This window comes from Scyliorhinus torazame, chromosome 22 (genome assembly GCF_047496885.1).
Source record: "Scyliorhinus torazame isolate Kashiwa2021f chromosome 22, sScyTor2.1, whole genome shotgun sequence".
NCBI classification, from domain to species: Eukaryota; Metazoa; Chordata; class Chondrichthyes; order Carcharhiniformes; family Scyliorhinidae; genus Scyliorhinus; species Scyliorhinus torazame.
Window position 1 is genome coordinate 85,560,571 of NC_092728.1, and position 27,997 is coordinate 85,588,567.

Here is a 27,997-nt window from a genome sequence, read left to right on the forward strand (position 1 = left end):
GTTAAAGTCCAACAGGTTTGTTTCGATGTCACTAGCTTTCGGAGCGCTGCTCCTTCCTCAGGTGAATGAAGGAGCAGCGCTCCGAAAGCTAGTGACATCGAAACAAACCTGTTGGACTTTAACCTGGTGTTGTAAGACTTCGTACTGCCCTCCACCGAGGGCATCATAATCACATTGAGGAGCCTCCGCACATTTGTATTTAGCTGCCTACCCTTCATAATTCCCGTCTGGTCCTCATGAATCACCCCCGGGACACAGTCCTCAATTCTCGTAGCCAGCACCTTCGCCAGCAACTTAGCGTCAACATTGAGGAGCGAGATTGGTCTGTACGACCCACATTGCAATGGATCCTTGTCCCGCTTCAAGATCAAAGAAATCAGCTCCCTGGACATTGTCGGGGGCAAGTCCCCACCCTCGCCTTATTAAAAATCCTCACTAGCAACGGGCCCAGCAGGTCCACGTATTTCCTGTAGAATTCAACCGGGAACCCATCCGGCCCCGGGGCCTTCCCCGCCTGCATGCTTCCCAATCCTTTAACCAGCTCCTCCAGTCCAATCGGTGCCCCCAAACCAGCCACCCCCACCTCCTCCACCCTCCGGAACCTCAGCTGATCTAGGAATCGTCGCATCCCCTCCTCCCCCGCGGGAGGCTCAGCCCTATACAGATCCCCATAGAAGTCCCTAAATACCTCATTTATTCTCACTGCACTCCACACCTTATTCCCCCCTCTATCCTTAACTCCACCAATCTCCCTCGCTGCCTCCCTCTTACAAAGCTGATGTGCCAGCATCCGACTCGCCTTCTCCCCATACTCGTACGTCGCCCCCTGCTCTTTCCTCCACTGTGCCTCTGCTTTCCCCGTGGTCAACAGGTCGAATTCCGTCTGGAGGTTCCGTCGCTCCCTAAGTAGCCCCTCCTCGGGGGCCTCTGCATACCTCCTGTCCACCCTTAAAATCTCCCCTACTGAATTGAATCTACAAAGAACAAAGAAATGTACAGCACAGGAACAGGCCCTTCGGCCCTCCAAGCCCGTGCCAACCATGCTGCCCGACTAAACTACAATCTTCTACACTTCCTGGGTCCGTATCCCTCTATTCCCGTCCTATTCATGTATTTGTCAAGATGCCCCTTAAATGTCATTATCATCCCTGCTTCCACCACCACCTCCGGTAGCGAGTTCCAGGCACCCACTACCCTCTGCGTAAAAAACTTGCCTCGTACATCTACTCTAAACCTTGCCCCTCTCACCTTAAACCTATACCCCCTAGTAATTGACCCCTCTACCCTGGGGAAAAGCCTCTGACTATCCACTCTGTCTATGCCCCTCATAATTTTGCAGACCTCTATCAGGTCTCCCCTCAACCTCCTTCGTTCCAGTGAGAACAAACCGAGTTTATTCAACCGCTCCTCATAGCTAATGCCCTCCATACCAGGCAACATTCTGGTAAATCTCTTCTGCACCCTCTCTAAAGCCTCCACATCCTTCTGGTAGTGTGGCGACCAGAATTGAACACTATACTCCAAGTGTGGCCTAACTAAGGTTCTATACAGCTGCAACATGACTTGCCAATTCTTATACTCAGTGCCCCGGCCAATGAAGGCAAGCATGCTGTATGCCTTCTTGACTACCTTCTCCACCTGTGTTGCCCCTTTCGGTGACCTGTGGACCTGTACTCCTAGATCTCTTTGACTTTCAATACTCTTGAGGGTTCTACCATTCACTGTATATTCCCTGCCTGCATTAGACCTTCCAAAATGCATTACCTCACATTTGTCCGGATTAAACTCCATCTGCCATCTCTCTGCCCAAGTCTCCAAACAATCTAAATCCTGCTGTATCCTCCGACAGTCCTCATCGCTATCCGCAATTCCACCAACCTTTGTGTCGTCTGCAAACTTACTAATCAGACCAGTTACATTTTCCTCCAAATCATTTATATATACTACAAAGAGCAAAGGTCCCAGCACTGATCCCTGTGGAACACCACTGGTCACAGCCCTCCAATGAGAAAAGCATCCTTCCATTGCTACTCTCTGCCTTCTATGGCCTAGCCAGTTCTGTATCCACCTTGCCAGCTCACCCCTGATCCCGTGTGACTTCACCTTTTGTACTAGTCTACCACGAGGGACCTTGTCAAAGGCCTTACTGAAGTCCATATAGACAACATCCACTGCCCTACCTGCATCAATCATCTTAGTGACCTCCTCGAAAAACTCTATCAAGTTAGTGAGACACGACCTCCCCTTCACAAAACCGTGCTACCTCTCACTAATACGTCCATTTGCTTCCAAATGGGAGTAGATCCTGTCTCGAAGAATTCTCTCCAGTAGTTTCCCTACCACTGAAGTAAGGCTCACCGGCCTGTAGTTCCCGGGATTATCCTTGCTACCCTTCTTAAACAGAGGAACAACATTGGCTATTCTCCAGTCCTCCGGGACATCCCCTGAAGACAGCGAGGATCCAAAGATTTCTGTCAAGGCCTCAGCAATTTCCTCTCCAGCCTCCTTCAGTATTCTGGGGTAGATTCCATCAGGCCCTGGGGACTTATCTACCTTAATATTTTTTAAGACACCCAACACCTCGTCTTTTTGGATCTCAATGTGACCCAGGCTATCTACACACCCTTCTCCAGACTCAACATCTACCAATTTCTTCTCTTTGGTGAATACTGATGCAAAGTATTCATTTAGTACCTCGCCCATTTCCTCTGGCTCCACACATAGATTCCCTTGCCTATCCTTCAGTGGGCCAACCCTTTCCCTGGCTACCCTCTTGCTTTTTATGTACGTGTAAAAAGCCTTGGGATTTTCCTTAACCCTATTTGCCAATGACTTTTCGTGACCCCTTCTAGCCCTCCTGACTCCTTGCTTAAGTTCCTGATATTCACATTACAACTGCTGTTGCATATTGGAATAATCACCCAAATTGAGTTCTTCCAATACACACAAACATCATCTTATTTTATTCTAGTTAACAATTTAATCTTTGTTTTTGGATTTTCCCATTTTTAGTATAATTACATAGATATTACTTAATATTTTTTGTACTCGTTCCCAGGTCTTCACAGAACTTGCTTAATTTCATGCATCCCTGCACTGATTGATTAGTATCTGCAAATTTAGTTATTCTGTTTTCAATGCTTTCATCAAAGTTATTTTACAAATGAACCAACCAACAGAACGGAACACTTTTTCAGTCGGTCACACCTATCCAATTGGAGCTACCATTACTGTTGCTTGCCTTTGTTTTTCGTTGTTTGGCCATTATAAATCACACATTGTTCTGAGAGCACTTTAACCGTAAATATTTTGGGAGATGCTTCGTTTTTGTTCCCTAATAATGCACATGTACGATGTGTACCTCATTACCATCGTCCATTCAGGTAAAGTTGTTAGGTGTGAGCTGCTGTACATGTACCTTTCGTTAGCTTGTGATTGTTAGCAACTTACCTTGCTGACATTTCAGTCCTTACCTGAAACAGTGGAGCCTTGTTGCTTCTGCCTCCTCAACTGAAGTGAAAACTTAATGTTTTGATATTTATTTTTATATTTTGTTCAATGTTGAACAAATGGAGGTGAGGGAGTTGCCCAACCATAAGGCCTTTGAATGGTGCAAAGAAATAAGTCACAGGCTGGCCTCATAATATTCCACAGAGTCTAGTCTGCTGTTGTGGAGAAAGGCTTCCTTTGTGTACATTTGTATCATGAATTTGTACAACCATTATTATATTTTTTTAAAAAAAAAATTTAGGGTACCCAATTCTTTTTTTTTCCAATTAAGGGCCAATTTAACATGGCCAATCCACCTACCCTGCACACCTTTAGGTTGTGAGGGTGAAACTCCGGACAGTGGGCCGGGATCAAACTCGGATCCTCGGTGCCATGAGGCAGCAGTGCTAACCACTGCTCCACCATGCTGCCCTTATTGCAACACCATTAATAAAGAGTAAGTTCACAATTTCATTGTACAGAGGAAATTTTACCATTCACCACTAAATTATCTCTCCTGTCTCTTGTGGTTCAGATTGGATTGATGTTTGTAGGGGGTCCAAGTAGTTTTTATCGTAAGAATTTATACTGTAGCATACTGTTTGCTTCCAGGGTCTGGTTTAGCACACTTGGCTAAATCGCTGGCTTTTAAAAAGCAGACCAAGTGCAGTCCAGCAGCATGGTTCAATTCCCGTACCGGCCTCCCCGAACAGGCACCGGAATGTGGCGACTAGGGGCTTTTCACAGTAACTTCATTGAAGCCTACTTGTGCCAATAAGCGATTTTCATTTTTTTCATATGGAAATAGATGAGATAGTTTGTGGATTCATTCTTCAGTGTTAGTCGTTACAATAATTGTTTTGATAGAATTTTCTTTAAATGGCCACCTCATGGACTTGCTTCAAAAACACCTGTAAAGATATGACTTGAACATTTATTGAGTAGTTTGTACTTCTCGTCATCTTTCAGAAACCTACGGTTTGGCAGAACAATCTGTCCTCCTAAATATTCACTTGAAGCCAGTTTGTTATTTATCTAAGAGCTGCTTTAGTATTGTTGCTGTAATATCTGAAGGGATCTTAGAGTCGAGTCATCCTTATTCTCTGAAGATTGTACATACGTATCTCGCACTCCTCCTCCCATGTTTCAGGTTTCCATTGCAGCTGAAATTAAAGAATATGGATGTGAACATCAGTTAGGTAACTACTTCATGCTAATTTGTTGTGAGCCATTCGCCCCAAATCCTTTTTTTCTCTATTGAAAGCATTACTAAAAGATTCTGGCATGAAGCAACATTCTTTCATGTAGTGTATACAGTCATATAGCATGATGTAGTCATTGTATTCCAGCTCATTTTAATGGAGGTAAATGCAAAAGTTCTTGCATTTGTAGTTACCTCCTGTGTAAAGAAGATCTTTAATTTGGTCAACGAAGATTATTCCACTTTTGTGTGCAATCACTTTTTAAGAATCGCCCTTGATTTTACAAGGGATACCTGTTTTTGGAAGAATAACTCAAATGCTGCATTTTGTTTATAACGCTAGATACAAGTTTAATTTATTTTTTAAAATAAATTTAAAGTACCCAATTATTTTTTTTCCAAATAAGGGCCAATTTAGTGTGGCCAATCAGCCTACCCTGTACATCTTTGGATTGTGGGGGTGAGACCCACGCAGACACTGGGAGAACTCCACATGGGCAGTGACCCGGAGCCAGGTGAAAACCCGAGCTTCGGCACCGTGAGGCAGCAGTGCCAACTACTGCACCACCGTGCCACCCCACAAGTTTAATTTCTAACCTAATTTCAAAATGGAGGGCTAAGTGAGGTTCAGCCACTCAAAATTGCAGTGGGAGACGTGGGTTCGAGCCCAGAGAAGGAAGCTCGCGATCTATCTAACGATTGAGAGATACAGACACACGCACACGCACGCACGCACACACACACACAGTTCAAAGTCAAAATAATTTGAAGAATGCTTTGAAAAAGAAGTAAACCTTTAACCGGCCTGGACTAGACAGACCCAAGTAGCTGCCTTCAGTGTTGTAATGATTCTATGGAATATTTTGTGCCAGGAGAGAAGAGATGTGATTCCCAGTGATTGTTCTGTTTTAATAAGTACTGTTTGAAAGCAGTGGGTGGCTGGATTGATGGTACAGATCCAAGAGAGCTCAGCAGTGATCTACCTAGTGATGATATGGTTGGCACTGAGTAGCTGGAGCAGGAACTGGTGTTTTGTGGCAGATTAAAGATGTGAAGCAATAATCTTCTACGGCTGATTTTTGGGTAGTAAATCATTTTAATATGCTTTGCTCATAACCTAAATCTGGCATTTCAAAAAGTATCCAAACCCTCCCCTTTTTTGCGATTGTTAATCAATATGAATCCACTGAATAATGTACCCGGTCACAATTAAACTGGGGTTCATATTCGAGTGCATTTTTACAGAGTATCTGTTGCCAAATTAAAATTTTGAGCTGACTATTCCGAGCCAGCTTTGAATATAATTGCTTGCAGTTTATTTGGATTCATGTATATTTTGCCCCATGTTCCATCATCCTGGATTTTACTCGATGCTGCTTTACTGGTCACTGCCAATTATTTGTGTAATCTATTTTTACCTGCTTTTGACATCATAAAAAATAAGCACAGTGGAAAATATTTGGGGATTATTTTTCACTTTGGCATGTGTACGGCAGAAATATGCAATTCGGAAGACTTGAGGGAAATTGTGTCTTTAAAGGTGGATTGAATATGATCTTCCCATACCTTATACAAGACGTTTTGTTTGCTCTGTCCACTTCAGTGTATTTCCTTTCACCATTTTAAAAATTATTTCACAGAATCTGGGCATCACTGGTTAGGCCAGCAATTGTGGCACATCCTTAATTGCCCTTGAGAAAGGTGTTGTTGTGAGTCACTTTGAACAGCTGCACATGTGGTCTAGGTATATCCGCAATGCTGTTAGGAATCGAAAATCAAGTTTTGCCAAATGGATGATGAAATATTGCATGCAATTTCACCATGTTCAGAGAATTTGTTTTATGATATCTACTTTAAGCTTTGGACAAGTTTCAGCAAGTTGGCTTTCTCAACAACTGACGATCACAGAAGTTCATTTGTGAGAACTTCCATGGCCCTTCAAGCTATCATAGGCAGCCTGCCTTCAGCTTTCCACTCCCATTATCTGGAATATCTTCCTAAATCCATCAGCCTCCCCACCATTCCTGTAAGACACTTGTTACAAGCTCTTTCGACTGCCTTCAGCTCTTGGATTTGGTGTCTCTTTTTGCCCCTCAAATCTTCTGTTTTCTGTACAACAGTATTAAAGCAAGAATCACAAACTCTGGAAAGCAAAAGAGTACATGAACACAAAGGCTGTGATTTTAATCTGGGATGGCATGCAGGAACCAGAGTCTGAGGAAGTTGTCCAAAATGGTCCAAGCATGAGGCACAGGCACTTTTTACTCCTGGGATCTTATTAAATGTTCCACACTGACCCAAAGCCAGCTGGGAGTGTTGAAAATCACCTGTCTTCAGGCCCCCACCAAGGAAACTGTCCTTGGAAAGGTCAGGGAGAAGGGGACTCTGGTTGTCGCTTTTGTGGAAGGGAGGAAAGCCCCTGGCAGAGGTGACACAAGATCCTTGCAGGATCAGGCGGAGGACCTGTGGTTAAAATAATGAACATGTCTGGGTCTCTTCTGATGCCAATCCTGCTTGCCGCCATCTTTTGCACGGAACGTGTGCTATTCACACATTTCATGATTTTAAAAAGTATTGGGATCTGAGTTATATCACGGGACCCAGACACGTTAATGCAGCAAAAACACAGGAGTTAAAAAGGCCAGAACATAGTGTGTGGTGCCCATTCACCTTTCTAATTTCCTTGTCAATGGGAGGCTTAAAATTGGGGTTACAAATTTCATTTATCTTTGAAGCCACGTGCTGTTCAGTTTCAGAGAGCTGCAGCAAAAATTAATTGAATAAGAGTCAAGTCAGGCTTAGATCCAAAATCCCAGAGGTATGCTGCTAATGTTGACACCGGGCTTGAGTCACGTAAAAATATTTTTGAATGAAGTATAATGGGGAAATTGTCATTCTTGGGCAATGTGTAGGGCAGCACGGTGGCGCAGTGGTTAGCACTGCAGTCTCACGGCGCCGGGGTCCCAGGTTCGATCCCGGCTCTGGGTCACTGTCCGTGTGGAGTTTGCACATTCTCCCCGTGTTTGCGTGGGTTTCACCCCCACAACCCAAAGATGTGCAAGGTAGGTAGATTGAACATGCTAAATTGCCCCTTAATTGGAAAAAATGAATTGGGTACTCTAAATTTATAATATTTTTTAAAATTAAAAAAAAAACTTATTGGGCAATGTGTAATATTACAATTTAGGAAATGGTTAGATGATACAATTTTCTGGGACACCTTTAATACAATTTTCTGATGCTACGGTGTCTCTACTTGAGTACTAATTGTCATACTGTTGTTCACTTATTTACTGGCAGGGGAGGGATGCTTTCCCAGTTCAAGCTCTTGCACAGATCAGTCCCTCAGGATTTAATGCCACTTATGCTATCTAACCAGTTGGAAGAACCTGACCAATAGAATGCACACTTAGGATCTCAACTAACATTTGAGTACAAGATATCATAACATTTGTCTGTATAACATTGCCACTGAGTTCAAAGAAAATGTTGAATTTCCAAGGGTCTCTAAAGCTCATTATGCGGACACATTGGTCTTTCAAGTACATTGTTATGCTTTATATCAAAAATGACTTTCCGTATTTAGTAGCTGATCAAGTTTTAAAAAGACTGAAAAAGCAGTTTCTAAGATGGATGAACATTTGCATGATTGTACCTCATAAATTCCAAACCCATTAAAATGGAGTCAACATGTCTAGAAAACTCCCATCAGAAACAATCACCGTGACGGTGTACAAATGGACCATCCCTTAACCCATTCGCAAAGCAGTCAATCACCTGGGTACTCAACTGCATGAGAAATAAGTTATTGGACATAACCACTAGACAAAAGACTCCAGGTTGTGAAGGGGAATAACCGAGCCATATCTAATCAAGTTGAAACCATGCACTTGGAATCCACTAGCCATGACCATATTTGGATAGAGGTTGGAGAGAGATGACCATGTGACAAGTCAGCTTGACCCTCTTTTGTGTTTAAGAAACTTCCTGTCCAGGCCACAATACATGTGCCACACAAACAAAGATAAATCGTCTGTCAACAACACACGATCAGTATACTGCTGACGTTTAGTGGACTTTAGTGTTGTATATCAATTGGAGGGCACTTGCGGGTGGTGGTATTCCCATACATCTGCAGCCCTTGTTCTTTTAGGTGGTATAGGTTGTGGGTTTGGAATGTAATGTTGAAGGGGGGGGAGGATGGGATGGGGAGGCGGTGCAGAGAAGGATTACCAGACTGATTCCTGTGACGACTGGACTGACGAATTAGGAGAGATTGAGTCGGTTAAGATTGTATTCACTGGAGTTCAGAAGAACATAGAACATAGAACAATACAGCGCAGTACAGGCCCTTCGGCCCACGATGTTGCACCGAAACAAAAGCCATCTAACCTACACTATGCCATTATCATCCATATGTTTATCCAATAAACTTTTAAATGCCCTCAATGTTGGCGAGTTCACTACTGTAGCAGGTAGGGCATTCCACGGCCTCACTACTCTTTGCGTAAAGAACCTACCTCTGACCTCTGTCCTATATCTATTACCCCTCAGTTTAAAGTTATGTCCCCTCGTGCCAGCCATATCCATCCGCGGGAGAAGGCTCTCACTGTCCACCCTATCCAACCCCCTGATCGTTTTGTATGCCTCTATTAAGTCTCCTCTTAACCTTCTTCTCTCCAACGAAAACAACCTCAAGTCCATCAGCCTTTCCTCATAAGATTTTCCCTCCATACCAGGCAACATCCTGGTAAATCTCCTCTGCACCCGCTCCAAAGCCTCCACGTCCTTCCTATAATGCGGTGACCAGAACTGTACGCAATACTCCAAATGCGGCCGTACCAGAGTTCTGTACAGCTGCAACATGACCTCCCGACTCCGGAACTCAATCCCTCTACCAATAAAGGCCAACACTCCATAGGCCTTCTTCACAACCCTATCAACCTGGGTGGCAACTTTCAGGGATCTATGTACATGGACACCTAGATCCCTCTGCTCATCCACACTTTCAAGAACTTTACCATTAGCCAAATATTCCGCATTCCTGTTATTTCTTCCAAAGTGAATCACCTCACACTTCTCTACATTAAACTCCATTTGCCACCTCTCTGCCCAGCTCTGCAGCTTATCTATATCCCTCTGTAACCTGCTACATCCTTCCACACTATCGACAACACCACCGACTTTAGTATCGTCTGCAAATTTACTCACCCACCCTTCTGCGCCTTCCTCTAGGTCATTGATAAAAATGACAAACAGCAACGGCCCCAGAACAGATCCTTGTGGTACTCCACTTGTGACTGTACTCCATTCTGAACATTTCCCATCAACCACCACCCTCTGTCTTCTTTCAGCTAGCCAATTTCTGATCCACATCTCTAAATCACCCTCAATCCCCAGCCTCCGTATTTTTTGCAATAGCCTGCCGTGGGGAACCTTATCAAACGCTTTGCTGAAATCCATATACACCACATCAACTGCTCTACCCTCGTCTACCTGTTCAGTCACCTTCTCAAAGAACTCAATAAGGTTTGTGAGGCATGACCTACCCTTCACAAAGCCATGCTGACTATCCCTGATCATATTATTCCTATCTAGATGATTATAAATCTTGTCTCTTATAATTCCCTCCAAGACTTTACCCACTACAGACGTGAGGCTCACCGGTCTATAGTTGCCGGGGTTGTCTCTGCTCCCCTTTTTGAACAAAGGGACCACATTTGCTGTCCTCCAGTCCTCTGGCACTATTCCTGTAGCCAATGATGACATAAAAATCAAAGCCAAAGGCCCAGCAATCTCTTCCCTGGCCTCCCAGAGAATCCTAGGTTAAATCCCATCAGGTCCCGGGGACTTATCTATTTTCAGCCTGTCCAGAATTGCCAACACCTCTTCCCTACGTACCTCAATGTCATCTATTCTATTAGCCTGGGGCTCAGCATTCTCCTCCACAACATTATCTTTTTCCTGAGTGAATACTGACGAAAAATATTCATTTAGTATCTTGCCTATCTCTTCAGACTCCACACACAATTTCCCATCCCTGTCCTTGACTGGTCCTACTCTTTCCCTAGTCATTCGCTTATTCCTGACATACCTATAGAAAGCTTTTGGGTTTTCCTTGATCCTTCCTGCCAAATACTTCTCATGTCCCCTCCTTGCTCGTCTTAGCTCTCTCTTTAGATCCTTCCTCGCTACCTTGTAACTATCCATCGCCCCAACCGAAACTTCACACTTCATCTTCACATAGGCCTCCTTCTTCCTCTTAACAAGAGATTCCACTTCCTTGGTAAACCACGGTTCCCTCGCTCGACGCCTTCCTCCCTGTCTGACCGGTACATACTTATCAAGAGCACGCAGTAGCTGATCCTTGAACAAGCCCCACTTATCCAGTGTGCCCAACACTTGCAGCCTACTTCTCCACCTTATCCCCCCCAAGTCACGTCTAATGGCATCATAATTGCCCTTCCCCCAGCTATAACTCTTGCCCTGCGGTGTATACTTATCCCTTTCCATCATTAATGTAAACGTCACCGAATTGTGGTCACTGTCCCCAAAGTGCTCTCCTACCTCCAAATCCAACACCTGGCCTGGTTCATTACCCAAAACCAAATCCAACGTGGCCTCGCCTCTTGTTGGCCTGTCAACATATTGTTTCAGGAAACCCTCCTGCACACACTGTACAAAAAACGACCCATCTATTGTACTCAAACTATATCTTTTCCAGTCAATATTTGGAAAGTTAAAGTCTCCCATAATAACTACCCTGTTACTTTCGCTCATATCCAGAATCATCATGCGAGACAATCTCTTAGAAACTTATAACATTCTGACAGGACTAGACAAGAAGGATGTTCCCAGTGGTGACGCTGTCCAGAATCAAGGGCCATAGTGTGAGGATATGGGGTAGACTATTTAGGACAGAGATGAGGAGAAATTTCTTCACTCGGAGGGTGGTCGGCCTGTGGAATTCAGTCTCCCAGAAAGAAGTTGAAGCCAAAACACGCAGGATGGGATTCTCCATTGCCTGACGCCGATATCGTAATCGACAATCAGGTGGAGAATCACTTCCGATCCCCAATCAGGGGTGGTGCTGGTTTTTGAGTCTCCGCCCCCTCTGAAATGGCATCATCGCGCCGTCGTTGAAACAGCGTTGGCACATCATTGGAAGGCCTCCCCGATGCTCCGCCCCCGAAGGAGCCGAGTTCACGACCACACAGTTGCCGTGTGGTCTGAGCGATCGGGAACCGGGCGTGGTGGCCGCGATTGTGTCCGTGGCCGCCACACTCGGCCGGGAGCCATGCTGCTGGCTGGGAGGGGCTTCGGCGACGGCTGGGGAGACTGGTTGGAGTAGCCAGCGGGGTGGTCTGTGGGGTCATATTTGCCGGATCGCGTCTGCGCATGGCCGATGCCATGTTGTACGGCGCCTCCACTGCAGGTTGTCGCCGTGTGCATATGCAGCCACGGACCCAGCCATTCTCCGGCCATTATTGGCGTATGTCCCGGGAGTTTCACCCGGCACTTCTGCTAGCCCCTCACCGGTCACGGAAGCGGTGAGGGTTCAGTGCCGATTTTGACATCGCAAAACGCCTGCGAATTCTCCGTTTCACCCGGCACTTAGCCGCTGAAACGGAGAATCCAGCCCACTGTTTTCAGAAGCAGTTAGATAGAGCCCTTGGGGCGAAGGGGATCAAAGGATATGGGGGAAGGCAGAATCAGGCTGTTGAGTTGGATGATCAGCCATGATCATAATCGAATGGAGGAGCGGGCTTGAAGGGCTGAATGGCCTCATCCTCCTGTGTTCTATGTTTCTATCAGTCCAGTTAAATTTCCGGCCAATAGTGATTTCCCCCCCCCCCCCCCCACACACACACACACGCACAGGATGTTGATGGTAGGGTTTCAGCGATGGGTAATGTAATGTTGATTGTCCAGGGTTCTCCGTTGTTGGAGATGGTCATTGCCTTGCAGTTGTGACACAAATTTTACCTGCCAATTATGAGCTGAAGCCTGAATGCTGCCCATGGTGTTGATGAATGCGGCCAGGACTTACTTTGTTAGCTGAGAGATTGTGAGTACAGCTGAACCATCAGCGAGTATGGCCACTTCTGACCACATTATGGACCACATACTTCATCGATATTGATGAAGCAATGGAAGATAGTTGTACCTGGCGTACCATCCTGAGGAACTCCTGCAGTGATGTCCTCGGGCTGCAACGATTGCTCTCCAACAACCATACTCCTATGAGCTAAATATGACTCCAGCCAGTGGAGAGTATTCTCCTAGTCCCCATTTACTTAAATTCTACTAGCACTTTGTAATGGCCACACTGTCAAATGCAGCCTTCATGTCAGGGCAGTCACTCATGCCTCACCTGTGCCCATGTTTGGATCAAGGCTGTAACGAGGCCTTGAGCCGACTAGCTCTAGCTGAACCTAAAATGAATAGTGGTGAGCAGATTATTGCTGTGTAAGTGCAGCTTTATAGCTCTGCTTGACACCTTCCATGACTTTGCTGATGATTGAGAGTAAACTAATGGGGCAGTATAATAATAATCGTTTATTGTCACGAGTATGCTTCAATGAAGTTACCGTGAAAAGCCCTTAGTCTCGCCACATTCCGGCGCCTATTCGGGGAGGCCGGTACGGGAATTGAACCCACGCTGCTGGCATTGTTCTGCATTACAAGCCAGCTACTTAGCCCATTGTGCTGAACCAGCCCCAGCATAATTGGCTGGCTCAAATGTATCCTGTTTTTTGTGCACAGGACACACTTGGGCAATTTTCCACATTGACAGGGAGGGTGGAACGTAATTCTGCTGCTGCTGATGGCCCGTTTTGAGCTGCTTGGACTGTTCTGAATCTATCCCGTTTTTCCATACAATATAATGGATGGCAAATGTAGTGAGATGCACCTTGTGGACCGAGGCTCCGTATGTTAGTGAGGAAACCAGTCTAAAATTGCACTAATTGATTGTCTCCTCCTGACAAATGCATTATCTGCGTGACAATATGATTTTAACCATCTTAATTGTTTTCTATGAATTGTGTTTTCTTTGCATTTCAGATACCCTTTGCAAACATTAAGCATCCCAGTCAGATTTGACATTATATGCAGAATAAAATACCCTCCCCCCCCCCCTTTTTTTAACTCTCTCTTATCTCACCGATAGTACCCCAACTTCACTACTGAAACAGTCTTCTGTTTGTCACCTCCGTGATCTGATGGCCTCTCTTTGAGACGGCTCCCTATGACTGGAATATTCTCATTTAAATGTATATGTTAAAGCAACTACTGCCTGTTCTCTCATTCTGCTGTTCCGTCCTTCACTTGAATGATTTTTCCACCTTCAGAAATACTCTCTTGACCTTCTCGGTCCCGTAGTGATTTTGCTACCAGGATACCTAGGGATCCCTGCCTTCCTCACCCTATATCTTTGTTGTGTTGATTTATTGGACAAAGGTCTCGATGGCTAGGCCAGCATTTATTGCCCATCCCTAACTGCCCTCCAGAAGATGGTGGTGAGCTGCCTTTTTGAACTGCTGAAGCCCCTGCGGTGTAGGTCCACCCACAATTAGGGAGGGAGTTCCACGGAATTTGACACTCTTCTCCAAGCTCCTCCCTCTCTTCCTGCCTTTATCCCTTTCCTTTAGCATGTCCCTTTATTGAGCCTCCAGCGGATCCTACCTGCCTGCCAGCCAGCCATTATCCTGCCGATGCCCCCAGGCTGGAGTCCCCTCCACAGCATGCCCGTCCTGGGTGCAGAAAATCATTCCATGCTGAAGATGACCATCTCACCCAGCTCATTTTCGGGGCTCAGCCTCTCTAACATCTTCCCCATGCTGTAATGAACCTCTGAAGAGTGGTCAGTAACCACTGACCTACCTTGTGTTATTGTCCGGTGTATTTACTACCTTATAAACATGGCCCCTGCTATCCACGACTATTTCATTATGAATAAATTCAGGTGTTGATGGAAAAATGGACTCGATTTTAAGTGGGTTAAAATTACCTCTGGTTTCTCCTTTCCTCCAAGCTTCCCTGACAGGCTACGTGTTATTCCATGTGGCCTTCCCAAACAATTTAAGGTCCTAATTTATGGCTTGCTTCCATCTCATCATTCCCCAACCATGTTCTTCATCCCTCCATCCCCTACTCTATCCTAACTCGAGGCACCCCATATGTATCCTTTCTCCTTGAACTGTACCTTCATGGATACTGCCTTCAGCCACCTCAGCCCTTTGGGTGCTCCCTCCCAAAGCTCCTCATTATAATAATCTTTATTAGTGTCACAAGTCGGCTTACATTAACACTGCAACAAAGTTACTGTGAAAATCCCCTAGTCGCCACACTCCAGCGCCTGTTCAGGTACACTGAGGGAGAATTCTGAATGTCCAATTCACCTAACATGCACATCTTTCTGGAAATTGGAGCACCTGGAGGAAACCCAGGTCAACATAGGGACAACGTGCAGACTCCGCACAGACAGTGACCCAAGCCGGGAATCGAACCCGGGACCCTATCACTGTAAAGCAACAGTGCTAACCACTGTACTTTAGAAAATGAACATTATTCCTCCCACCTTTAGAAAATGACTTGATATACATCTTGTCAGTCACACTTCAGTCACCCCTCCTGTGAAGGCTCGATGCAGACTCTATTGTTCCCCAGCTCTCCTGAAGCACTTGTTTTCTTCTTTCAGAAACTACATCAGAGTTGTATGGGATTTCATTTTGAAACAGCAAAGACAAAATAGAATATGCTGTTGTCCCATATGCGTAAAATAAAGACTAACACCTGACTGAAAGCTTTGCGATTCGGAGGATAAGACTGACTTATCTGCTGACTTCCATAGGTAATAAAGACTTCCACAGCAAAACTAACAAATGAAAAGTAAAGTTTTGTACAGGAGCTCCTATATTTTCACTTTAATGTTACAAGAGTCTTCCATTGATGGGATTTCCATTACTAACCTGGAAGTTAATATTGCTCTTTCTTTGCTTGCAAGGTCCGGGAACTTCACCTGTTTTTTGAGGCATTTGAGCCACATATTATTTGTTACGAAAATGCTTCCCATGGAGGAACAGGATAGCTATTTATTCAACTAAGAGAATAGATACAAAGCCGTCTGCGCTTAATGCAACTTGTGCCTTTTAGGGCCCAGGTTCCCTGGGAGAGTTTATTCACCGCGTAATAAAACATTACAGGTTATTTCATCTCTGCACAAGCTGTGTTTCAGTGCAAGCACAGGTGGCCTGCGATGTATTTTTTGCATTGGCTAAAGGAAAACAGTGCCTGACCAGCTTTCTTTTTGCAAAAAGAAGAAAGAGCTTGGGGCGACGCACTAAATCAGAATCATTAATAACAGCATTTAAAGGCAGTGTGCACTTATTCTGAATGTTATATACCTTCTCAAGCGATAAAACAAATGTCTCATTAATCTGGATGTATTTCAAAAGTCATGTTATATTACACAATTTATTTTTGCAAAATTTCTTCAGCTCTGTCTACTTTGGCACCAATCTCCATCGGATTCTTTGCTTGAGCTACCTTCCCCTCCGCCATGTGGGTTAGACGCTCAGAGGTCGGTTTCCCTTGTGGGAGAGTCTGGGACCAGAGGGCATAGTCTCTGAGAAAGAGGTCACCCATTTAAGGCAGAAATGAGAATGAATTTCTTCTCTGAGGGTAGTGAATCTGTGGAATTGTTTACCGCAGGGATCGGCAGAGGCTGGGTCGGTAAGTAGGTTCAAGGCTGAGATAGATAGTTTTTTTAATCAGTAAGGGAATCAGTGGTTATGGGGATAAGGCAGGAAAGTGGAGTTGAGGATTATATCAGATCAATCATGATCTCGGAATTCTGGTGGTGGCATGTTGGGAGAGGTTGCACACGAGGTAGCTCCTGCCAGCGTACTTTATTTTTGGCCCTTTTCAACCAGTTTCTGGGATATATTTTGCATAAAATCCTATCTGATCGATAGTATAAGGTGCCCACACAAGGGAAATGCCAAGAAGGACCAGGGCAAAGAAAATTGTAGATAAAAGTTTGTTGACTGATTCGGAGGCTTCTCGAGACTCTCTGGTGGGGAAAATGGCGGAGGCTGCCCCTGCGAGTTCCAAAAGAGGTTTGCAGGTTAGTTTATTCTGTTAATATTGGACATGTATGACGGCATGGTGGTGCAGTGGTTAGCACTGCTGCCTACGGCGCAGAGGTCCCGGGTTCAATCCCGGCCCCGGGTCACTATCTGTGTGGAGTTTGCACGTTCTCCCTATGTCTGCGTGGGTTTCACCCCCACAACCCAAAGCTGTGCAGGTTAGGTGGATTGACCACGCTAAATTGCCCCTTAATTGGAAAAAATAATTTATTATTTATTTATTTTTTATAAATGTCTTTTAAAAAAATTTTTGGACATGTACTCCTTGTCCGGGGTTCGTTGACCATTACATTTGCACAGGCTTCCCATTTTTCTGATCCTGAAGGACAAGGCCCCTACGGAATGTGGGTAATTTTGACCCATTTCACTTTTGAACGCGGAGCTAAATTACTTGCGACGGCATTGGTACGGCGGTTGGAGCCCTGCCCCCCCCCCCCCCCAGAGGTGATCGCGGAAGACCAGAGAGGCTTTGTTAAGAGCCGGCAATTGTCGTCTAATCTATGATAGCTGTTAAATATCGTTCTTTCCCCCTGTCCTGTGCCCGAGGTGATTGTATCATGGACACCGAAAAAGCGTTTGATAGGGTGGAGTGGGGATATCGGTTTGAGTTCTTTGGGAGGTTTGGTTTTGGGCATAAGTTCATATCTTGGGTTTGGTTACTGTATAGGCTCCCTACAGCTAATGTCCGCACTAATGCTCTGAGTCCGGGGTATTTTTTTGTTGTACAGGGGTACGAGGCACGAATGTCCACTGTCGCTGCTTCTATTTGCTTTAGCAATTGATCCACTGGCCATAGCATTGAGATCTTCTGATACGTAGATGGGAATAAGTCGGGAAGGGAGAGAACGAGTGTCCTTGTACGCAGATGATCTGCTTCTTTATATTATGGATCCAATCACCACTACAGATAATGAAGCTGCTGAGGAGTTTTGGCTCCTCCTGGGTAGTTAAGTTGGATCTGGATAAGAGCGAAAACTCCCCAGTTAATCCCCCATGGAGGGAGCCAATTTGCACCTTGCCAGATCTAGCTTTCATTATTTAGGGGAGTCAATAGTGTACTGGTACTATCACTAGACCAGTAATCCAGACACCCTGGGTAATTCTCTGGGGTCCCTAATTCGAATCCCACCGTGGCAGATGGTGAAATTTGAATTCAATAAAAATCTGGAGTTGAAAGTCGAATGATTGTTGTAAAATCCCATTTGGTTCACTAATGTCCTTCAGGGAAGGAAATCTGACGGTCTGGCCTACATGTTAAGCCTAGTTTATAGCCCAGAGGCGTCTTCTGCTTGGGTGGAGGTCTCCTGCTCCATCCAGTACCTCAGCCTGATTGGGTGACCTCATGGAATTTTTACATTGGAGAAGATCAAATACAACATTAGGGGGTCGGTAGAAGGGTTCTATCTGAAATGGTAGCCATTAATTTTCTTTTTCAAAGAGTTAGTCACAATCAATTGTTAAGCTGTTTTTTAGTTTATTGTTGGGGGCTTAGATTTGGAAGTGTTCTTAACTGTTGACTGTGTTATTTTTATATTGTAACCTGAAGCAGTCGTTTTATATTATATTGCTATACTATGTTGTCTAATTGAAAAGTTTTCAATAAAAATATATATATTTTTAAACATCAGTCATGATCTCATTGAATGGCAGAGCAGTCTCGATGGGCTGAATGGCCTATTTCTTCTCCCATGTCTTATGGCCCATCAGTTTGTTTAAGCCAGACTTGGGTATCTGAAGCAAATTGACTTGCCAAACATAGATGTTCTGATCAAGAAAGCGACTGGATCAGCTTGTTGACTGGTTGCACTCGCCATCACCGCTATCTTCTTGCAGATTGTGCTTGCTGGTATTTGTGCGTAAGAGATTATTTGAACCTGGTTATTGTGCCTCTTGGTGGATCCTGCAACAAAGAGATATAGCAGATATATATCTATCTTTCATCTTGACAATAACGTGGGCTTCAGTCATAGTTGGTCACTTTTGACCATGGAGTATATTTTATCACATGTTCAGATCAAGAAAGTTGAAGAGATGGTTCTTGTACTGAACATCTACAATTACCTTGAATTTATGGAAGGCCTCCTCGTTCTGCTGTAAATCAGAAAACACCTCACAAGCATTTCTTTCCAAACCTTCTAAGGCAGCAGTCTGGACGATTCACACCAGAAGCTGTATAAAGTGCAGGAGTAGAGTCTACCCAATGACCCAGTCACTGGACTCGGGTCAGAATAGGTAGGGGGAAAACATGTGAAAAGAAGTGAAGAGAGCGTATAGCATAGAAAGAGAGCGTGAAGAACTCACGGCAAGAGGAGAAATGGATAGGTGTGTCGGTAACAGTGAAGATGAGAATGGATAGCCTGTAGTGTCTTTGTCAAGTGGATCTAAATCGAATAGAGTGCCCCTGTTGTCAACTGGAGTGGTGGGAGTTAAATGTGAAAGATGTCTAATTTACCATGAATGAAGGTGGGGAAAATTGTAAAGTGGATGCTCTTGAGCACGAGAGAATAATGTCATGTACATTACATCAGTGCATTCTGGATGAAAAGGTATGGTGTACGTACCACCATTATTATCTACATTGCATCATTTACACATGCAGACCCCGCTATATTATACTCACTCGATATAAACCTTTGGTGCAAAAATCAATTGTGATTTAAAATGCTAACGTTAAAATGTAAAATACAAACTAAACCATTCCAGAATAAACTATTTTGACATTGAATGCAGAGAAATGTGCCGAAAAAGCGTCACAAATCAATATTTCTGATATTTCTTTATGTCACATTGAAAAATTAAATGGGTGCAATCCTCTAAAATAATCAGCTGTAGCCCATGTCACAAAGGTTGAAAATAATTCCCATGGCCCTGTGTGCGGTTGACTCATGCAGCCCAGCAAGATCGAAGGCCAAACTCCAGATTCTCAAGCTTCTGATTACTACCTACCTTAAGGGGCAGGGAGAAAATGGGAAGGAAAGTCAGAAATGTTGGAAATGTCAGTTCCAAAAATCCTGAAGCATTTCATACAGGCAACCATGAAATGCAAATATGAATACAGTTGAGTGAGCGCAGTTGATAGTTTAATGATGATTACTATGGTGTAGCATTGAAACTTCAGTAAGTTGAATGATAACCTGCAGCTCCGTAAACTTGTGCGTAACAGTTTTAGCTCCTCTGCTCGTTCGGTGACTCGATTCATTTAATTGAGGCAAAGTTTATTTTTCACACGAGTGTGAAATCTTCCATGTTGGTGCACCACACTGTACGTCTCTTGTGTAATATGTGCACTTTTGTACAATTATCATGTTGATTTATATTCAGATAAGAAAGGTGGAACTTTGTGAGTAGAGATATGCTCATGGGACAGACGGTGGGAATTGGGGATATGGGCAGTGATGTGCCTTAGGGATCTGCAGTGACATCTTTTGTTCATTTTACATAAATGACTTTAACATGTAAAATGCATACTAAACCATTCCAGAATAAACATGGTTACAGAACAAATATTGCTGCTATCAAATTGAAGGCATGGGAAAATGTGAAGAAGAACACCAGAAGACAGTGGACAGGCTGGGCAAGTGGTTCAATGCAGAGAGAAATGTAACAATGTTTTGGGGGAAAGTACAGTTGAAGAAATAGCTCCTTATGGAATGTGAAACAGGGGAATGTATGCTCGGGGTTTAAAGCAGGAGAACCATATGAATAAGGCCAAAGGCAAAGGTGTTTTATATGTTGCGACATTGATGCAAAAGTGAGTGAGTTTGTACAAGATTGTTTTCATTATAGTTGAAAATTCTGGGCATCCAGTTACAGGGGTCGAGCTGTGGAGAAGCGGGAGTTTATCGGGAATGAAAAGATTCCAAAAACTGAGTTTTTCTTTGTTAGGTCAGAAATGTAAATATCGATCTAATGGAGGTTTCGAGAAATTAAACAGTGGAGGACTGTTCTCACTGAATTGTTGACGAGGGGCATAGATTAACGATTGGCATTGACAATCTGACAAGCTATTTGAACTGAACATGGTGGAAGCTGTTGGAAATTGCAGCTTCCATCACCACCTCCCGCACCTTCATAATGACCGTTGCCTTTAGAACAATTGGATTGTACTGTTTATCATCAATAACCTGAGAGATCCAGTTACTGTCGGTAGTTGATCTTCAGACTCCTAATCATGCTCTTACACCACAGCCAAGCTCCAGCCAATGGATCAGGGTATCAGTTTCATGCTGTTGAACCCAGTGATGGTGGGATATCCGGGACTTCTCTCTGAACTATGGAAATCTTCCTTTTCTTTCATTGACACGTTTTTTCCACTTTCCTGATTCTTGCCTCAAAAATGGTGGAGGGTATCCAAGTGGTTTTGTTATCCTCATACAGTGTGTGTAATGTCCTGACATTCGTGAAGCAACATGGCTTCTTGGTTGTCCGATCACAAGAAACAAAGCTTTGCAGTGCATCCAAGTTGGTGAAGACCATAGCAGTGACACTTCCCTTGCCCTGCTTTGCACCATTACATAGAACCCCTACAGTGCAGAAGCAGGCCCATTCGGCCCATCGAGTCTACACCGACCCTCCGAATGAATATCCTATCTAGGCCCACTCCCCCACCCCATCCCCGTAACCCCAGTTCACTTGCACATCCCTGCACACTATGGGGCAATTTATCATGGTCAATCCACCTAACCTGCACATCTTTGGGCTTTGTGGGAGGAACCCGGAGCACCCGAAGGAAACCCTCACACGTACAAACTCCACACAGTCGCCCACAGCTAGAATTTAACCCATGTCCCTGGTGCTGTGAGGCAACAATGCTAACGACTGTGCCACCCCACATGTTTAACCGTTAATCATTAAAAACAGTCTGGCAAAAGATGGTAAAGCAGTCTGGTTTCATCCGTGTTCAAAATGTCTCATGGTGCATACTCATTCAAGACTTGGGCGAGATCATGTTGGAGCCAATCATCTGTCATTTCTGCCGCAGCCACTGCGCAGAAGGTGCTTGTGTGATGCGAGGTCGGTAGGCTGTACATCCCAAAGAATGGCCAATCGTATCAAACAGCATGCCTCAGCTGCTGTTCGCAGTGAGCAAGGTACGGACCGTACCCAAGCAGCCCATGCTTGCAAAACTCAGTGCAGTGCCCAACATTAGATGTGATTCCACGATTAGACAACATTTGCTGAATAGCCCTCAGTCTGCTAAGAATTATGCTGAAGGTAAACGTGCAGGTGCCGCAGGTGGCAAAGAAGGTAAATGGTATCTTTGCCTCCATAGCGAGAAGATTCGAGTGCATGAGGAGGGATATCTTGCTGCAATTATACAGGGCCTTTGTGAGGCCACATCTGGAATATTGTGTGCAGTTTTGTTCTTATCTGAGGAAGGATGTTCTTTCTCTCGAGGGAGCGCAGAGAAGGTTTACCTAGGATGGCGGGTATGACGTATGAGGAGAGATTGCGTTGGATAGGATTGTATTTGCTGTTGTATTTGCTGGAGTTAAGAAGAATGAGGGCGATCCCATAGCAACCTACAAAATTATGACAGGACTAGACAATAAAGGCAAGAAAGATGTTCCTGATGGCGGGGCCAGAACCAGGAGTCACAGTCCGAGGATATGGGGTACTGTTGAACACAGAGATCAGGAGAACTTTCTTCACCCAGAGAGTGGTCGGCTTGTGGATTTTGTTACCACAGGAAGTAGTTGAGGCCAAAACATTGCATGTTTTCAAGAAGCAGTTAGATATAGCTCATGGGGCGAAGGGGATCGGAGGATATTGGGGGGGGGGGAGGCAGAATCAGGATATTGAGTTGGATGACCAGCCATGTTCGTAATGAATGGTCCCCTCCTATTGTCTATGTTTCTATATTCCTATCCGCTCGCAGTGTGGCTGATTTGCGTGTATTGGAAGCTACATCTATTAATACACAGGGTCTTGTTCTTTGCAGACAAAAATAATATCATTGTGTCTTTTTCAGCTAAATAACATCAGTGACAACCAATCGCTGACACATTCCTCGGGACAATGTCTTGACCAATCAGGGTCAAATCCCCTGGTTTAACTTGGCTGTTTACGGTCAGTCACCTAGTGCATTCCCCAGCGCCTCTGCCAACCAGAGGCTACTTGCCAACTTATCAGCATTTTCTCCCTCATGCAAAATAAATTTTTGTTTTCCTCTTGTATCAGTATTCTTACGAAGGCCCATGATGAGTGCAAGATAGAAAGCTTTGACACGTCAAAATAAAGTTTTTAAGATTCCACTTCAATATTTAACTGGTTTTCATGCTACACTTTAAAAATGGCAATGAATATTTAATAGTTCCTCATAAAGCTTTAGAATGGTTTTCAAACAATGTTGATGGTGTAATTTCATGGCTGACAAAAAATGACAATTTTTTGCTCTTCATCCCGTTCTTGAAAATGAGCCTTTACCGCACAAAGTGCGCTTGCACTACATGTTTGTACCACTAGATGGCAGCTCATACCTATTTACCAAGATCGCTCGATCCTTTCAACACAATATTGGTTTTGTTTGTGGTGTTTCCTTACGTTCATGAGCCAGATAGATTTAAATACAGTAAATTGATTAAAACCATTCAATTTTGCTGTTTAAATATTTCATTTGCTTCGTCCCACTAACCTACTTTTCTGCTTCCTGGCCACAGATGGCCTTTCATCTTAATAACGTCCTTTCTTAATAACGTCCTTCCCCAAGTCAACTTGTACTACAAGAGCACAAAGCTGAACTTTCAGACAGAATAGTGAGCATAAAATAATGGCGAAGATGGGGCGGAGCTATAAAGCAAGGCAGCAACTCCGATTTGAGGTGCAGGTGATGTCCGGCTTGTGGGAGCTATCTGAACCCCAGGCATCGGTTTCTTCCTTTTGGCCCCCTTCTTACCCGAACTTGCGTTGCCTCTATAATGAGAAAATGCATAGCAAGGTCTAGCAGACACATTGGTGTAAACTCATCTACATTTATTTTACCCACTCTTTATAAACCTTGGTGTTGTATATGATTTCTTGAGAGAACCAATTGCTGTCAGTTCCATTGGAATATCGACTGTGCCATATAACTCGCACGATGTTTGAGATATTTATGTAACTTGTTCTGCATAAATGTAGTATTCCGCAAAATGCATTCCTCACTCAGACACAATGGAAAGCTGGTCACGTTCTGTACACTTCTTAAAACGCGTATTAACCAACCTCCGTAAAGCACTTCGCTGCATCAGTTACATTTTCATATCCCCAAACAGCCAGTTGAGCTGCCACTTTAACAATCGCAGTTTTAAACTGGTGCTTTTCTCGTGCGTCTAAACAGAAGAAGAAATGATCATGAAGTGCCCATCCGATCTGTTAGATCAGTGCTTCCCAAATCTCTGCTCGGTGTGACCCCACTTCAATGCCCCAAACCTTTCCTGACCCCAGGATCAAAATTTGGGGGAGGAAGTGTGGGCTACTAGAGTTGTTGAGCACGGGTGTGGGGGTGGTGTTGAGGGGGAGAGGGGTCAGTTGAGCATGGTGGGAAGTGTTTAAAGCACAGGTTTTCTTCTTCCAAAATAAAAACCAGACCTTTTTCGCAGTGGCAACCAAGTCCTCAAAAATCTCTGTTGGACCATACCCACTATTCGAAAAATCAACGCGAGAATTTAAAGGGGCCTCACAGCTGTTGGACACCCAGTCCGAGCGCCACAGCAACCATTGCTGCCTCTGAGATTGTGACCCACCGTTTGGGTTTGAGCAGCGTCTTTCCCTATTGGGGATTATGTTAACTCTGGAGGAATTTGAACCTGACCAGCTACTTTAAAGACATGAAATTCCTCTCCAACTCCTTAATGTTATCAAGGAATCTCCAAAATGTATTTGCGACTATTTCCCTACACCGAAAACTAAGATGTTGCAGTGTCCTTGGGGACTTGCCACCTTTTATACACTCCTATTTTGTAACAGTTTACAGTCGTCCCTATTTTAGTTGTCAATAGTCTTGTCTGCCAAAAATGTATACATCATATATATCCTGCAATTTACTATGTCTGCTTGCATTGTCTCCCAGTGTGGTTATTATACATATTCACCACCCTTGGAATAAAAAGATATTGTATTCACGATTAAGATAGAATTTTTGTTGTCTTAAGCTTGAATCCATAAGCTTGTGATAATATTGAACATTGCCTCATCAAGTTAATTTAGGGCTAAAAGCCAATGAGATCACCTCAAAGCCGTGTTAAGTTCAGTGTGAGCATTCCTAGTACAGATTGTTTCCCTCACTACTATCCTTTTATTAATGTAGCGACACTAATGTAGGAGCTGTTTAGCACAGGGCTAAGTCGCTGGCTTTGAAAGCAGACCAAGGCAGGCCAGCAGCACGGTTCAATTCCCGTAACAGCCTCCTCGAACAGGCGCCGGTATGTGGCGACTAGGAGCTTTTCACAGTAACTTCATTTGAAGCCTACTTGTGACAATAAGCGATTTTCATCCTTTCATCTCATATTGTGCTACGTTTTAGATTATAATCGACCTGTTAAACCAAATTTTTTCACTTGTAATCAATATGTCATGATTTTCCTCATCTTGTCAATTGATTTCGCTCTGTGCAATTTTTGAAAAATTGTGCCCCCATTAGTTTTGTTTTGTTTCCCAGTATGATTACAGCTTTAGAACAGAGCAGAGTGCTGCAGCTCGCCTTCCACCAAGTCCCACTAAATTTCAACAATCACCATTGTCCTGAAGATGGATCTCAATGGAGCAGCTGTAAACGAAGGGACTGTGAACTACTGGAGCAGGCACCATCAGGAGCAGTGTTGGAGATTTTGCTTCCTTTATCTTCTGCTGAAATGGTATTCTCATTCTAACGAAAAGGACAGTGTTTCTAATAATCGGCAGCCTACCTGCCACTTAACATAGGGTAAAATCATTTTGTACATGGCGTTTTGTAAATACAATGTTTAATGTGACCTTTAATTGCAAGTCTTCTAGCCTTGAATAAGGTTAATCATTTTAACAATTATGAAACAAAGGCTGAATGTTTTTTTTGTTGCTTTCTTGAGCCATAGTTTATTTCGGTTTCTCTTTTTTTGGTAAAAGTACTTTTGCACACTTCAGAAATGCTATTGGCAATAGTCATTTTCCCAAATTATGCACCAATTTGGTTAATAGACATTTAGCCGTTTGTTTCCAGACATTTTGAGATTAGATGAATTTTTTAAGTTAAGAAAATAAAGTTTTGAAATATCGTGGTTATAACTGATGTTTTACTTTTACTTCCTATTTCTCACAAGTCAAGACCTTATATAGGCCCAAGGAGAAATTAATAATATTTAAGATTAAATTTAGCAAAGGCGAAATAACTCTTTAAAATTCGGATCAGAGGATAAGGAACTGGAGACCATCATGGATTCTGGAAATCTTTGAGACTTGTTGACTTATATTCCTGCACAGACATTCATCTAGTTTCAAGTGGATCACCCTTCTAATCGTTGGTTGTTTTCTGCTATTTCTCTCTGAGAAAAATCACAGATATCAGTTCTTCTCTTGGAATATATCAACTTTGGTTATCAGAGATGTGAATTTGACAAAAGGCGAGGCGGTTCTTTGGTAGTTTCCGATTCTTTTTTTCCCTCTTTCCAATTTTGCTATATTAGATCTAACCGTGAAGAATTTCTGCTGGGATTCTCAGATTTCCTACAGCTAAACCTCCCAGCCTATTCCGTCTCCTGCTATACTCTAAAGCTGTCGTTTATGGGGGGGAAAGTATTTGTTACGTTGCAGTGAACGAACAAAAGTTAAAACAGGCCAAAGTTAAAACAGGGCCTTCTTTATTGGTTCCTTTCCTCACAAAGGGCATCTGTGCTGTCCTAATGCAATATTTGTTAATGCAGTTTTTCTACAGTTGCGTAGGTTATGGTTGTGTGGTTGTATTTTGAGTGAAAGTGTCGGTTGCACTGATTTGCTTTGCACTGCATTTTTAATGTTTGGGCTCCTTTTTTAAATGTGGACTCCCTTTTTTTTTGCTTCCCAAAACTCTTTTTGTAATGTTTTTACTCTGCCGGTGATTCTAAATGAATGCTATGAAACACCTTGATTGCGTAACACTGTAAACCCTTGTTAAGTAGCAGCTTTTCTTTAAACACTGCCATTAACTTACCAGCCTTACCTCAATAAACCCAGCTGCTACAGCCTCCTTTTCAGGCTTTGCTGACCCATACTCAGAAGTCAGCATTCGACACTGTATTTGCAGCAGATACAAGAATTTAGTGCTTTAATGAATAGCAGCTGGACAACAGAAACAACATATGCTAGCAGGTTTATACACTATGCGTACAGCAATTATGTACATAAATTTCCCTTTTAGAATTTATTTTCTCATTTCCCTATCAGAACAAATGCTGCCTAACATCAGGTGGGGGCTTTTGGTGGTCAGATTAATAATGCCAGTGTTTAGAATTGCAGGCTTTGTCATTTGTCTGTGTTGCGTAGTCTGTAGTGTAAAACAAGTGTTCTGACTCGTTGGCGCTGTTTGAAATGAACACAGTGCTTCAAAGACTTTGAACAACTGATTTTCAATCCTGCATGAGTTGTGTGCTTAACCCTTTCATACAAGAAAGTGTAAATATATTTTCTGTGTCTGTTCTGTAGAAATAATGTAAAACACCCTGTTGTCATTTCTGTAAAACAAAAATTACTGGGCGTTTGTCATTTCTGCACTAATATTGGCGGCATTTAAATGTCTGGTGGAGCTCTGTGAACTTAAATATGATACAAAGGCATCCTGCTATTAAGTGATTAACCTTTCATGCAGAACAGAGCTAAGAATATTGACGGTATAACTTGACCATCTCCACCTCATTCATTTACAATTTGCTCTGAATAATTAAAGCGTGGTAACATTGTATGTGCAGTCTGCAGGATTTCCACCTAAATGTTATCTTTTTTTCAAAAGTTCAAAAAAATTTAACTTGGCCCCAGCCATACAGTTGTAATCATTCATTTTTATTTTTAATTGTGTTGGAGATTTAAACCACTTTTAAGATGTTTAGAAATAAAAAATCTCCTGTATTTATTGTAGACTTGTTTCCCGTAGTTACAAAAGGGGGTTTACAATTTTATCTGTTGAGTCTGTATTAATAATGTGACTTGTTAAATAAAATATCTGTTTTAA

General features: G+C 43.5%; 1 protein-coding gene across 7 annotated transcripts in view; it reads left to right on the forward strand.

The window, feature by feature from the left end:
• Nucleotides 1-27,997, forward strand: part of LOC140399179 (multivesicular body subunit 12B-like) — a 236,645-nt gene extending 208,648 nt beyond the window's left edge. For all 7 annotated transcript variants that reach the window (XM_072488494.1, XM_072488500.1, XM_072488497.1 and 4 more), the window contains one exon: nt 25,481-27,997. In XM_072488494.1, the coding sequence (XP_072344595.1) occupies nt 25,481-25,567 (87 nt within the window). In that variant the 3' untranslated portion in view covers nt 25,568-27,997. The remainder of the gene's footprint in view (nt 1-25,480) is intronic.